This window comes from Sciurus carolinensis, chromosome 19 (assembly GCF_902686445.1).
Source record: "Sciurus carolinensis chromosome 19, mSciCar1.2, whole genome shotgun sequence".
Classification (NCBI taxonomy): domain Eukaryota; kingdom Metazoa; phylum Chordata; class Mammalia; order Rodentia; family Sciuridae; genus Sciurus; species Sciurus carolinensis.
Genome location: NC_062231.1, coordinates 29,090,309 through 29,104,987, shown reverse-complemented (window position 1 = coordinate 29,104,987; position 14,679 = coordinate 29,090,309). Strand labels below are relative to the sequence as shown.

The window sequence follows — 14,679 nt, the reverse complement described above, 5'->3', positions numbered from 1 at the left end:
CGCCTCAGGCTGCTGGCTGGTTCTTGCACATCCGGGCTGTGGCGGCCGCTGGGCAGGCGGGACCTCCTGGGGCCAGGCTGCACCCTTGCACGTACGGTGCCCACCCCGCGCGGGCGAGGGCTGGGGTGCTGGGCGTTCACGGAGCTGCAGCAGAGCTTCGCACGCAGCGTCACCGGGACGTCCCGGAGAAGCGCGAAGGATTCCTTTTTCTTTCATTGCCTGTGAGGATGGGTCGAGGGTCCGGGCCGGGGCACTCACACTCACCCTGAGCCCCACAGGGAGCGCCTGCGTGGGTGGAAGGGGCGCCCCCACTCTGCAGGAGGGGTGGGGCAGGGCTGCCTGGGCTGACCCTGCCGGTGACCCTGCCGGTGACCCTGCCAGGAGCAGGCTTCCTAATCCTGCAGCTCCGCCTTGCCCTCTGCAAATAGCTACAACCTGACTGGGCTTAGGGAGGGTTCCAGGAAGGGACGAGCCTGCGGCCTCGGGAAGGGAGGCCAGGATAGGCCAGGCGGGGCAGGCGCGGCCCCAGGCGCCACCTCTCCCCCCAGACTCCACCCCTCCGCTCCCTCCGCTCCCTCCGCTCCCTCCTCTCCCTCCTCTCCCTCCGCTCCCTCCTTCCCTCCTCTCCCTCCCCTTCCTCCCCTTCCTCCTGGGACAGGGCCACCACCAGGTCGAGCGTCGGCTGGACCTACCCCCAGCCTCGGTGAGTCTCCAGACACCTCTGGGCCCCGTCCCCATCCGTGGACTCAGGTGCACCCATGAGTTCACCTCACGTCCAGGCTGGTTGGAGCTGCTGTCTTTGAACTTCGGTCTGGACGGGTGGAAGATGAAGAGGGTGCTTTATTTTAGCTGTTTTTGAAATTAGCCCCTCTGTGGGCCCTTTTTCTAAGTTAGTCACAGTAACCAGGAGCAGCATTAGCTATTGGACAACTGAATGTACTGAATGTAGGTTCCCTTGCTCCCGCCTGTCCCCTCCCCTCCCAGCTGGTCTTCCAGAGCAGTGAGCGCTCGACAGGGCCCACATCCTACCATGAGCCACATCTCCAGCCCTATTTTGTATTTTATTTAGAGACAGAGCTTCCCTGAGTTGCTTAGTGCCTCACTTTTGCTGAGGCTGGCTTTGAACTCCAGATCCTCCTGCCTCAGCCTCCTGAGCCATGAGTTTTTGAATCAGTGTAAAAGGCTGGTCACTGGGTACCGTGCGCTTTGAGGAGTTTTGTGCAGGGATTGGGCTTTGCCCCTGCAGAGTTTGGACTCCCCATTTTAAGATTCTGCTGAAAATAACTGCAGTCTGCTCTGGTAGTATAGTTTGTTTGAAATTTTTCTGCCCTTCGAAGCTGGGGATTGAACCCAGGGGTGCTCTACCACTGAGCCACGTCCTCAGCTCGCTCTTCTGGTTTGAGACAGGGTCTGAGCTGCTGAGGCTGGCTTAGAGCACGCCGTCCCTGCTCCAGCCTCCTGAGGCTCTGGGATCACGGGCGTGGCCCCTGAGCCTGGTTCAAAATCTTTTTGTAAAGGTGATCTTGGTGCTTTGCGGCGAGAGCACAGCGACAGAGGCCCTGCGACAGAGGCCCTGCCGTTTGAGAGGGTTCCGTGTGAGAGAGGAGAGAATGCATCAGGTCTTGTTATCTCTTCAGGTTCTTCGTGCAGTTATCCAGTTTGAGTTCATCCAGTTCGATCTAGTTGAAAAGGCAGGCTGTCCTCACCTAGGAAACGCACATTCTCATGGAATTAGTCAGAAGCCACCAGAACAGGACACTCGCGCCGGAGGCAAAGCCAAAGCCCCGTGGTCTCCACTTCTCCCTCCGTCCCCTGTCGGTGGGACCCAGGAGGGGTGGCTCCATGGTTAGAGCACAGCCACTCCTTCCTCTCTGTGCAGTCAGCTACTTAATCTCTGGACGTGCTGTCACATCTGTGGAAGAGGGACGCGGGCAGCGGTTAGCCCGCAGCCCTGTGCCCGGAGGCGTGGCTGTCTCAGCCCCACGCTAGGCCCAGAGTCCCCCGAAACCCACCTCTGGCTTCCCACCCAACAGCCTGGGCGTGGCCTCCCACCAGCTCCTCCTCCGCTGACGGTCGGTCTCCTCTTGGAGTTCTGTCCTGTGTCCCGTGCCCCATCCCAGTGGCCCCTGGACCTTTGTTAGTGCTCGCTGCCCACCCTCCGCACCCTGAGCCCAAGGTCTGGGATCTTGGAATCCGCATTTCTGACACGCTCTCCCCAGAGCCCGGCGGCTGGACAGGTCCTAGCAGAGATGCTTCCTGGCCGCGGGCGGCACGTCCCCATAAGCCTGTTGTCAGTTCAGAGTGTGAGTCAAACCGCATTTAGTCCACCTTGCTGCCGGCCGCCGCAGCTCAGCAGCAGGGCCCACTGCAGAGTGCTGGTGGCCACCCTGGGCACTGGGGACCAGGGACCAGCACTGCCTGCCCCCAGAGGGGCTGGGATCACATATCCCCAGCCCCGGAAAAGAGCAGCAGTCACAGTGTGGTTTCTGCCGAATGGCTGTTATTTCTACACCACGTCAAGTCGAAAAAACTCCTAAGTCACCAAGCGTGGCGGCACAGACTCACAACCCCAGTGACTCGGGAGGCGGAGGCAGGAGGATCTCAAGGTCAGTGCCAGGCTGGGCGGGCAAGACTATCTCAAAATAAAACATCCAAAGGCCTGGGGATGTAGCTCCGTGGCAGATCACCCCAGGTTAAATCCCGGTGCCAAAAAACTAAAAAAAATGCAAGTCGAGCCAACCTAAGTTGAACCGTCTAAGTCAGGGACTGCATAGCCTTAGTCGGCGAAATCCGTGTTTGTAATAGTGACCGAGATCCTTTTAACAATCCCACGTTGAGGCGAGCTGCCCTCCTTAAACACGGGCTCAGCCCAGAGGCTCAGGCGTCGGCACCTCTCACCCCTGCTGCTCCGGCTGTTGGCTCCTCTGCACTGTCCGCTCCTCCTCCTCCCCTCTCCCTCCTCCCCTCCCCCTCCCCCTCCTCCCCCTTCTCCCCCTCCTCCTCATCCTCCTCCCCCTCCTCCCCCTTCTCCCCCTCCTCCTCATCCTCCTCCCCCTCCTCCTCCTCCTCATCCTCCTTCTTCTTCTCCTCCTTGGAAACATGGCCAGCAGGGCAGGGAGGAGCTGATTCATCCAGTCCTGCACGGCCAGCGGTGGAGGCTGGCCTCTGGGATCACCTCCGCTCTCCAAGAGCAGTAAATGTCCAGTCTGCCAGTCCCCCCGTGTGCTGGCTTGCCCAGGTCCTCCGAGGCCCAGCCTCAGCTATCCAATGACGTCTGGGCTGTGGGGAACCTGTGCACTCAGAGCAGGCCTGTCTTCCTCTCCAGTGTCCCCTGACCACGGCTTCTCGAGGTCCACACGTCCAGTCCCAAGCTGCCTGTCCAGAGTGCAGCTGATTTCTCTGTGTAGCGAAGCCCTGCAGAGGTTTCCGGGTGGTCGCCGTAGTTGACCTGGCTCTTTGTGCACCTTGGCTCTGGGTCAGGCGAGGAGGAGGTTTGGCACGGGTGGGAAACACAGAGTTTGGGGCCTGGGCGTTTTGTTTTGCTTTGGTTTCTTACACCGTTCTAGAAAGGCAGGGAAGCCCAGCCCAGCATGGACAGCAGCGTCTCTGCTTCCCCAGGAAGCCCTAGCAGGCTCAGCTCGCCCGTTGCCCTCGCCGGGTGGCAAGTGACTGATGGCTGAGCCTGCAGGTAGCGTGGCAGTGCACACATGGGCTGGGGTGGCTCTTTCCACACGTGCCCCCCACACAGGGTGGCCTTGATTTTGCCAGCCGTGTGACTTTCTCAAAAACGCGTGGGGTTGGCACCCTGCAGCAGGACTTTGAGGCCAGTAAAGGGAGCAAGCGCCCGTGGAAGGGCTGGAGGCTGCCCCCGGGAACCAGCAGCACCAAGCGGAGGGTCCTTCTGGAAGGCCGTGGAAATGGGCGTCTGGAACGCCCAGGGGTTCCCAGCTGGGCTAATCAGATAGAGGCCCTGGGTTTTCCCTGGGGCCTGGGATTCCTGCTGCACTAAGGCACAGCTGGCTTGGCCCTGAGAAGTGGCAAGTGGTGTAGATTTATGGGCCCCCTCTCCAGCCAGGACCTGGAGCCACCAGTCCCTGGAGACCGTTCTGGCCAAGTGCGTCTTTAAAACAACATCTGCCTTGCCCTTAAGGTCAGGAATGTCCAGACGGGGCAAGTGTTTACTGCCCGTGAAAAGCAGAGACGTCCCGATGGCCGACTCACCTCCCCAGCTGCTTTCGGGTGATCCTGATTTATATGATCCTCTCTGCCCGGCCAGCCAGGGAGGGACCTTGCGCTGCAGCCAGATCGGCAGCCCCCACAGGCTCCCAGGAGGGCGGTTCCATGAGCCCTGGGCCCCGCCTGCCCACTGGAATGTCAGGTCCTACATTCCAGAGGTCAGTGAACCCCAGTAGCATGAGGCACAGCTCTTGCAGCGCCTGCGGGCTCCCGTCTGGGCAGTTAGTTCTCACTGTTGGGCAGCAGCGTAGCCTCCTGTGCAGGGCAGCTGGCCTGCTCTTCAGCACCCTGGTCCACTCTGGGGCCGTGTTTGATTTAGATTTGTTATGAATTATCATACAGAACAGGAGAAAGGGCCCCGCCCACAGCCACATGCCTGAGGAGTGGCCTCCCCGGGACCTCACAAGCCTGCTGAGCACCGTCCCCAGGCCAACAAAGGACACCCACGTGAGATTCTCTCAGTTCCATTCTGCCTGCTTGGCCCTTCGGGTACAGAGTCATGTGTTCTCCACGCAGGGTCTCTAGTGTCTAGGTATTTGTAAGATTCACCCATGTTGTAGGTGGCTGTTATCTTTTTCTTTGCTACATGCTGTTCCACTGTAGGAATACACTACAGTTTGGTCATTACTGTCTTTCCTTTCTCTTGTGGTAGTAAGGATTGAACCCAAGGGTGTTCTTAACACTGAGCCATAATCCCAGGTCCCCCCGCCCTGCTTTTTTTTTTTTTTAACTTTTTATTTTGCATAGGATCTCACTAAGTTGTACAGGCTGTCCTCCAACTTGCAATCCTCCTGCCTCAGCCTCCCAAATAGCTGGGATTACACATGTGCACCACCATGCCCAGTGCCAACTTCATTTAAAACTAGAGGGGTGGGACTGGGGATGTGGCTCAAAGTACTTGCCTAGCATGCACCAGGCCCTGGGTTCAACCTCCAGCACTCTTAAAAAAAAAAGAGAGAGAGAGAGAACAAACGAGAAATAAAACGGCCTTTCAAGCACAGAACATAAAAGATATTATTAAGAAAAATAAATATTAATCCTGGGAGCTGACAGCTGACCTTTCACATGAATAAATTGGATTGTAGTATATTTTTGATTTTCCGGAAGTCCAAACCAGTTTCCCAAGATTGTCAGCGTGATTAAGCCAAGTTGCTCAGATTTCAAGAGAATAGAGAGACTTATTCTTATGTAAGAACAGGGGCCAAGCGACTTTCTGTTTCCTGTAGTGATTAGAAAGCTAACTTCTTTGCTTCACGAAGGCCCCAGCCCTGGTTGGACACGCAGTGTTGACAGGTGCCGATCACAGTGGTCCCGGCTGGGTGGCACGCACCCTGCTCCGTCCTCACAGAAGACAGGCAGCTACGGGGTCTGCTCAAAGGGTCCACTCCACCGTGGCGGCGTGGCCAGGAAGTCGGGACGGAGCGGGGAAGTGAGCCCTCCTTAGGCTCAGGGGGAGCCTCGTGTGAACTGACCCAGCCCGAGGAGAGCGGCCTGCCTGGAGGCCTATCGCAGGCAGTGCCGGCTCTGAGAGCAGCAGGGTGCCCTGGAGCCCCCGCTGCCCCAGTTCAGGGTTTGCCCCTCCACGTGGGGCTCCTGCTTCAGTCTCACCACCCCGCCGGGCACCCGGGCAGTGGGGTAAAACCGCACCACGAGACTCCGGGGCTTCTGTACCTGGGCGTGGGTGACCAGGGGCCGCACCTGCCAGAGCCCAGAGCGTTCACGGGCAGGAGTGCTTCAGCACGCTCCAGGGTCGGCTGGGAATCCGCCGTCGCCTGCCGCGGTTAAGTACTGGGCTCGAGCCGACCAGACCCGTCCTGGGTCCTGCCACGGCGGCAGGCTCCCCAGCCCTCGCACTCGGGTCAGGAAGGCATGGATAGCAGGCGCGCCTTCTGCCTGACAAAGCTCCCACAGGCCCTCCTGAGCACAACGAGGGTGCTGTGGGCACCTGGCCCTTGGGACCCGTCCACAAGCGTGGCCGGAGGCAATGGCGGAGGAGGAGGAGAGGCCACCTGGTGCTGCGTGAGGCCAGGCGACCTTGGCAAGGTGCCCGCCCCTGTGGACTCTCCTAAAGTGCTCGAGCTGCCAGTCTCTCCACCCGGAGGTGCTCTTCACGAAGACCACCTGCTTCTCTTGGCAACTCAGATTTTCCCCTTATGAATTGAGGACAGCTGGACCTCACCCCAGGAGCATTCTTAGGGTTTCTCTTCCAGAGATTTGCACAGAGAGGGAGTTTCCAGATGTGGCTGGCTTGTCCATCACAGCCCAGAGAGTGACGGGGAGCTGTCTGTCTATGGTGAGAGGTGGACAGCAGTGGTTCTGTGACTGGTGTTCCCAGATGGTGAATATTACGTAGCACTGAAGATGACCAGGAGGAGGCTGAAGGGTCACAGAGGGGAGTGTAAGGACGTGTGGAGGGTGCTGTGTACCACATAGCATGAGAACACAGTTCTCATCACTTCACATGATCAAGGAGATGAAGGATCGTAAGTCTCAACGCATCGTCCTGTGACGTGGTTGTCAAGCTCATGGCTGCTTCTGCTTGTGGGCGGAACCCTGTGGGCGTTGCTCTCGCCGTTCTCCTAGACCCAACGTGCTCTGATCCGTTACTTTTCAGGTCTCGTTCCTCGGGTGACCACTGGGAGGACTTTGTAGGTAACGGTGCCTGACATTGCCTTGCTGTGTTTCTCCTTAGTGACGAAGAGGCCCGGAAGGACCTGAAGACCCTGGCGGCCTTCCCCACCAGAACCCTGCAGGAGCACCCCTCTCTAGCTTACTGGTGAGCCGGGGGGACTGACACCCACCCGCTGGCCCAGCCCGTCCAGCACCCTGTGCTCGCCGGGACCTGGGCAGATGCAAGTGGGAGAAGTAGCAGAGTATCCGTCAGAGGCTTGAGACGGGAGGTGGGCCTGGGTCCTGGAGGCAGGAAGACCTCCGGGCACCCTGAGCTCCCTGCCGAGACGCGTGGCAGCCCCGGGTAGAGAGGGCCGCCTGCCGTCCCCTCAAGGTGAGTGGGATGTTGCAGAGTGTGTCCAGGGGTCCCAGGCCCGCTGTGCACGTGGCCTCCACTGGCCACCTTCCCCTAGCAGCACGCCGGGCAGAGTTAGAGATTCCAGAACGCAGGTCACCTTGGTGGTGTGTATCCTCATGAATCCATGGTACTCATTTTCCCGCCCACATTTTTCCTTGAAAATTATTTGTTTTATTTCGAACCACATGTAGTCCATTAAACCCAGTCTCCATGGCTTCTGTCCACAAATGCTGAAGGTGGTCTTCCTTTCCACTAAAGATGGAAACCAAAGCTCATAAAATATTCAGCCTCAATAGCTTGGATTTGGAAGTCGCAATGTTTCCCACATTTATGGTGAGATTAAGTACAGAAGCCGCGTTGCGTCCTTTTCTCTAGTATTTTTTTAGATGTTACTAGACCTTTACTTTGTTCATTTATTTGCATGCGGTGCTGAGGCTCGAGCCCAGTGCCTCACGCATGCTAGGCAAGCGCTCGGCCACTGAGCCACGACCCAGCCCCTGCTGTGCAGGTCACTGGCCTCCGCCATGCTGGTTTCCCTCTGGGAAACTGATCCCACGTCCTTTTCTAATCAGTGGCCTTTAAAAATCATCCCACATACCGTGTGCCTGCGTTAAAAGGCCAGGTCACCATGGTGCCGGTCGGATGCCTGAGTTCGGGGGTCCGTGTCCCCCAGGCGGGCCAGGGCCCTCCCCCAGCGCCTGGCGACGGTGGACCTGGGAGTGGGTTCCGGGCCACGGCCCCGCGTTGACCTGCCGCCTCCTGTTTTGCAGTGAGGACCGGGTCATCGAGCACTATCTCAAAGTCAGAGGCCTGACCCGGGGTCAAGCCGTGGTTCAGTAAGTACCCGTCTTCCCTCCGCTCAGCTCTGCCCGTGAGGTTTCTGCGCCAGGAAGTCACTAGCGTGATTTCCGTGGAGTCCTAAGCAGCTTTCATGGGGGAAGTGTCCCAGCTCCTTCCACACTCAGGTGCCACCCACCCAGAGGCCCACCAGTGTCGGGCAGGGGACAAGGGGAGAGGTATGGCCAGGCAGAGAGTGACCGGGAGAGAGGGACGTGGTGCAGGGAGGGCCTGCCCCGGCCCAGCGAGGTCACTCTGGGGCTGTGCTCAGGCGCGACCCTCTGATATTTCCAGAGAAGCTGGAGGATCGGCGGGACTCTGCTTCGGGCAGGGCTCACGGTGTTGGAGCTGGGTGACCCGGAGTGCCACCTGTCTGTGCTTTATGACGCACAGAAGGACCACGGGTCATCGAGCACGGTTCTCTTGATGCACCAAAGGCCGAAGGTCATAGCAACCAACGGCATTAGGTGCATTTTTGGCGTGATGGTTGGAGAATAACTTTGAAGACCTTCAGACTCTAAAGCAGCCACCGCTGAGTGTAGCGTGGGGCAGGGGAGAACTGCAGGCCGGGCCAGGCGACCTCCAGGCAGGGCCTGTCCTCGCTCACCTCTACGCGTTGCCCTGATCTCGGTTTCATGGGGACACAGCTTCCCTGCACTTCAGGGAGGAAAGGAGAAGCCAGCGGTCCTGGCCTGGAATCCTTGGCCTTTCCACTCTGCCCCTGCTTTCCGACCCGGGGGCAGGGAGGACAGACAGCACCCTGACGGGTCAGCAGGCTGACCAGCCAGGGTATTGCAGTCCCTGCTGAGCTAGGAGCCCTCCCCCTCCCTCCATGCTGCAGAGTACAGTTCACTTGGCTGCCATCCTGGCCTGTGTGGTTAACTGCTTGACCTCCCATGTCCATTTGCATATAAGCCACTTGCTTTAAAATTTACCCAGTGATTGGGCTGGGACACAGCTCAGCTGATAGAGTAGCTGCCTTGCAAGCCCAGGGCCCTGGATTCAATCCCCAGCTCCACAATAAAGAGAAAAGATTTACCAAGTGATTGATTACTGTGTCCAGAGACACTGATCTTCAGATTGTCATGTAAAAGCCCTCTTGGATTAAGCAGGAACCTCAGCCCCTGGAGGTGGGGGAGGAGGGAGAGGGAAGGAGAGGAGGGAAGGAGGGGGGAGGGGAGGAGGGGAGGAGGGGAGGGAGGGGGAGGGGAGAGGGAGGAGGGAGGGAGAGGGGAGGAAGGGAGGGAGGAGGGAGGAGGAGGGAGGGAGAGGGGAGGAGAGAGGAGAGGAGGGGAGGAGGGGAGGAGGGGAGGGAGGAGGGAGTCAGTCCAGTCCACTGCAAAGCCTTCTAGGCACACAGAATTAGAAAATTGAATTAAAAAATAGCAAGTAGGGCTAGCAAGGTGGTACCCACCTGTAATCCCAGGGACTCGGGAGGCTGAGGCAGGAGGATCACGAGTTCAGAGCCAGCCTCAGCAAAAGCCAGGCGCTAAGCAACTCAGCAAGACGCTGTCTCTAAATAAAATGCAAAATAGTGCTGGGGATGTGGCTCAGTGGTCGAGTGCCCCTGAGCTCAATTCCTGGTACCCCCCCCAAAAAAAATTTTATAAAAATATCAAGTAGTGGTATCTTATTTTGGGGTGGTGCATATTTTAGGTTTATAACCATAAAACTCGCCCTTTTAAAAGAATCCATTTCTGAGAGTTGTGACAGGCGTATACAGCTGTGTGCCTTGACCACACTCAGTGCTGGAATAGTTGGAGTTTTTTACTTGTCGTGAATAAGACCTGAAAGTTGATTCTTATTGCTTGAATCATTAGGTGCTTACCTTAAAAAAGACTTGCAATTTGAGTTTTTAGTTCAACATATTTCCAACTCATAGAAATCTTAAAGTTCAGAAAATAACATTTCCTGTGGGGTTTTTTGGATTTAAGTTCTATTAGACGCTTGGTAACGGTGGGTGAGTTGTGAACTGCGTTACTCCCTGTAGTGGTTTGTTCTGTTTCTACTTGAGTGGAAGACATCGGTCGTGGTTAAAATGACGCAAGTCAAAACCAACCGTGTTTCCTCAAATCACTTGTCCCAGAAGGGCCCTTTGACTGTTTCAGCGAGACCTCTGTTCATTTTCCATAGGTATATGAAGATCGTAGAAGCCTTGCCAACTTACGGGGTCCATTACTACGCAGTAAAGGTAAACACTTTCTGCATTACGAAGCTTTCAGGATGCCTGTGATATTTTATGAGTCACAGAACAACATCCACTTTCCAAAACCACATATATTGTTATGCATTTATATGTAAATCTGTTTCTGGAAATTGCAGTATTTCAAGTAGGATGGATTTTCTTTTTTTTTTTTTTTCAAGATTTTTAAAAATTTGTTTTTAGTGATACATGACAGTAGAATGTGTTCTGACACATCATACATACGTGGAGTGTAACTTCCCATTCTCGTGGTTGTACCCGATGGGGAGTTACACAGGTCGTGTGTTCATAATGAACATAGGAAAGCAACGTCCATCCACCCGTTCCCATCCCCCTTCCCATCCCCCTTCCCATCCCCCTTCCGATACCCCTTCCAATCCCCCTTCCCATCCTCCCATTCTCTCCTGTCTAATCCGTGAACCTCCACTCCTCCCTCCCACCACGCCTATTGTGAGTCAGCACCCGCATATCAGAACATTGGGCCTTTGGTTTTTGGGGCGGGGGGGTGGCTCAATGCTAGTGCTTGCCTAGTGTGCTTGAGGGCCTGGGTCCTCTATCCCCAGCACCACACACACACACACACACACACACACACACACACACACAAAGAAATTAAGATGATAAGGGATAGAGCATAGTTAAGAAAGGAGACTTGGCTGGGTGTACACCTGTAATCCCAGTGACTCAGGAGGCTGAGGTAGGAGGATCACAAGTTGGAGTCCAACCTCAGCAAAAGCGAGACACTAAGCAACTCAGTGAGACCCTGTCTCTAAATACATAATAGGACTGGGGATGTGGCTCAGTGATCGAGGGCCCCTGAGTCCAGTCCCTGGTACCACCCCCCAAAACAGACTTTCTGAGTCTTGTTGGAAAGAGGACTGGTGGTATTTATTTACTACCGACTTCCATTCTGTGGTGCTGGGGTGGAGCCCAGGGTGGAACCTCGGGCAGCTACGCGAGGGCTCTGCCACTGTGCACGCCCCACCCCAGGATGACCTTCCACTGCCCGGTGTTTCAGTGACTTCATGTCAGGAAAGTTGACATCTCCACCATTAAAGATGTTGGGAAGTCGGGTAATGCACGCCGTGCAGTGAGGACCTTTGCAGGAGAACCCGTGCCCGCCCCGCGTTCCCACGCTCCGGTGCAGCGGGGAGCCTGGGCTTTCCCCGTGGCACCTTCCCTCTGGCCCGCCTGGAGCAGACGTTCCTGAACCAGGCGCGGTACCCCTCGGGCGCTGTTCAGCCCACCTGGGGTTCTGCGGCACCACAGGGCATGCTGACCTTAACCTGGCTGTGTCGCAAACGTGGGGTCTGGAAATGTCCCTGTGGCTCCGCAGGCGCTCACCACCTCCTCGGCTGATGGCTGACTGAGCACACAGAGAGCCTCTTGCTCGTCTGTAGGCGCCTCGTGGCGTCCGGGACTTGCTCTTGGTGGAGTTGCTTCCCGTCTCGTTCTCTGTCCAACCCTCCCACCCAAGAGGAGCCTCACTGAGTGCCCAGGACAGCCTGGTCTCTTCTGACCTACACAGCTCCCTTGAAGAAACCCTGAGACGGCGCTGAGTCACGGGTTTCCCACGCTCTGTGCTGTCTGCCCGGAGAGCTGTTCCGACTTGCTGGCACTTGCCGAGGGAGGGAGAGGGATCGCCTCACCTCCCCGAGACCTAATTAGGCCTCGTTCTCTTCCGTCCACCAGGATAAACAAGGACTTCCTTGGTGGCTTGGCATCAGCTATAAAGGCATCGGCCAGTACGACTTACAGGACAAGGTGAAGCCTCGGAAGGTAAGTGTGGATCCCCCCAGATGCCTGCGCGACCGGAGCTGCTGAGCCGGCAACGTCACCACCCGGGGCACCTGCAGGGACTCAGGCCAGGGTTCTGCCTAGTGGAGTGTTTGCTCAGAGAAGCTGTAGCTGATGTGAGATGCGTTTCACAACTCACTGATGCGCCACTTACACAATTCCACATTGGTCACCGATTCCGAGGTCACAACCAAGCCATGCACCTCGACTGAGCTGTGAGGAGGTGGACCACAGCTTAGTTAGGCTTCAGTTGGGGCTAGTCTGATCAGCAGGAGGCCCTTTGTGTCACAGATTGTGTGTGTGTGTGTGTGTGTGTGTATGTGTGCGTGCGCACCTGCATGCACACGTATTTGCATTGGATCGTCCCAGGATCACAAAGACAGAAGCCATAATTTCAGGTTCTCATTGTTTCTCAGTGGTACAGTTATGAGTAATCTTCTTCCTAAAATGACACTATTTTTAACTCACCTTCGCTTCACAGTTTTCTGCAGGAAACATGTTTGCTTTTCACAAAGAAAAATAAGGAGCGTGTGATTTCGTAGACTCACAGCCTACCAGATCGGGGGCGTCCCGGCTGAATGAATGACATTAGTTTCCACGTAGGATTTTATTGTGTGGCGGCTTCTCTTGACGCAGGCATGCGCGGGCAGTCCGCTGTGGCCTGTGTTAGATGGGACAGGTCTGTGGGGCACCCCTTCAGCTGTCCTTGGCCTCCTTGGTGTTATGGTGACACTAAGATACACCCACGCTGCCCTAGATGGTTTTGCCACCGTACCTGGGCTCTGCTGCCATCCCTGGAGGCAGCAGGAGCAGCACAGTGGCCTCTAATAACAGACCGCGGTCAGTCTGCCTGTTATCACGACCCGACATCACAGCCTTAAGTAATCCTGACCCACCTGTCTGTCTCTTGCTCGCTTTTCACAAGCAGCCTGTAATCACCGCACAGCCCTGCACCTCCCCGTGTCCATAGTCTTCCTCATGTTACGCAAATCGAACTCCCGTCTCGTCCCTGTTTGTGGTTGTGACGCTCGCATGGATTGCACGGAAGAGTGGCCTGAAGCTGCCACGACCCCTCTTCCAGTGCCGTCCAGACCAGCTGGGTCTTGAGGCTGCTCACCAGAAGTTGCTGATGAACACGAGACAGCTCATTCTGCAGCCGCCCTCCTGCGTGAGGGATGCGGGAGAGCCCACAGGCAGCCACACACATAGCCCTTGCCTCCGCCGCCCCGAGAGCGAGGTCTGCTAAAGTAAGGAATGAGTACTGAGTTTCCAGGAGAAATAGGGTACGATTGTTCCTGCTTGCTTTTGAAAATTCACATCTAGTACCAAATTTCTAATTAATAGCATTAGAAATGAAGGGTGCCCTCCAGGAGCCTCTGCTTGTCATCCCAGCAGCTCAGGAGGCTGGGGCAGGAGGATCACGAGTTCAAAGCCAGCCTCAGTAACTTAGTGAGGCCCTAAGCAACTCAGTGAGACCCTGTCCCTAATAAAATGCAAAAAAGGGCTGGGGAAGTGGCTCAGTGGTTAAGCGCCCCTGGGTTTAATCCCTGGTACCAAAAGAGAAAAAAGAGAAAGAAATGAAAGGCACCCAATTTTCTCAAATATATTCATGTCACTTTCATTTGTACTTGCATATTTACCAAAAGAAGTACGTTTTTATTATAAAAACAAACAAAAAGCAAACACTTCATAAGTACAATTGTTGGGGCAGGAATCCTCTCTGTAGTCTCCTCCTCCTCCAAGGACAGGGCTGCCAAGAGCACCGTGCTGGTTCACTCAGACCTGTTGGCGACTATTCCAAGGCTTCACAAAGAGAGCTCCTGCTCCAGCGGCTCCCCGGCCCGGCTCTCCTTCTCTAGCTCACTCTCACTTGGAAGCAGTTCTGGTTGATCCTTTGAAGGCTACCTGGTGTCCCATTACATGGACACACATGATTTATTTAGCCAGTTCCCCTTTGATGGACAGCATGGTTTGCAACCCGGGGAGGGAATAAGGAGGGGGTGCAGAGCTTGATAACCCAGCCAAGGCCAGTACCTTCCGAGCATCTGTTTGGTAGGTGACCGCCATTGGGCGACCTTCCCCGTGTTACTTTGTTGGCGTTTTTTTGCTAATTTAATTCTCTCCTGAATGGTGCTTTAAGAAGGAACATTGAGGAGTCTTGCTGGGTTTTCTGAATCTTGTGTGTGAGCTGTGACTTAACTCGGAAGTGAGTTCCAGCCCCTGTGCCTCCATGATGTTGAGATCCCCACCGAACGCTCGTGCATGCACAAAGCCACCAGGCCTCCTCCTGGAGCCGTGGAGAGCGGCGCTCAGCGTCTACTCCCTGCTCACGACGCCCAGGCCACTCCTCGGTCTGCAGTTTCATGGAGGTTGGTCAGTACTGCCTCACACTATCGGTCAGCTTGGCCGTTCAGTCCCAAGTCCAGGTCAGGGCCGGAAGCCAGTTTCTTTGTCCATTTGCAGTTTTCCGGGCAGCCACTGACTTCAGGAAGGGCCCTGCACCGGGTGGCTTGGGTCACCACTTTCTGGCCTTGTCTTTTTCCGTTGTTCTGGAATCTCCCTCCACACCCCCGGTTTC

The 14,679-nt window shown here is 56.1% G+C and overlaps 1 protein-coding gene across 4 annotated transcripts in view; it reads left to right on the top strand.

The window, feature by feature from the left end:
• Frmd4b (FERM domain containing 4B) overlaps positions 1 to 14,679 on the top strand; it is a 248,651-nt gene that overhangs the window by 198,806 nt on the left and 35,166 nt on the right. For 3 of the 4 annotated variants that reach the window (XM_047534882.1, XM_047534880.1, XM_047534879.1), the window contains 4 exons: positions 6,929 to 7,012; positions 8,035 to 8,100; positions 10,235 to 10,292; positions 11,997 to 12,083. In XM_047534882.1, coding sequence (XP_047390838.1) covers positions 6,929 to 7,012; positions 8,035 to 8,100; positions 10,235 to 10,292; positions 11,997 to 12,083 — 295 coding nt within the window. The remainder of the gene's footprint in view (positions 1 to 6,928; positions 7,013 to 8,034; positions 8,101 to 10,234; positions 10,293 to 11,996; positions 12,084 to 14,679) is intronic. The other variant, XM_047534881.1, reaches the window with a different exon arrangement.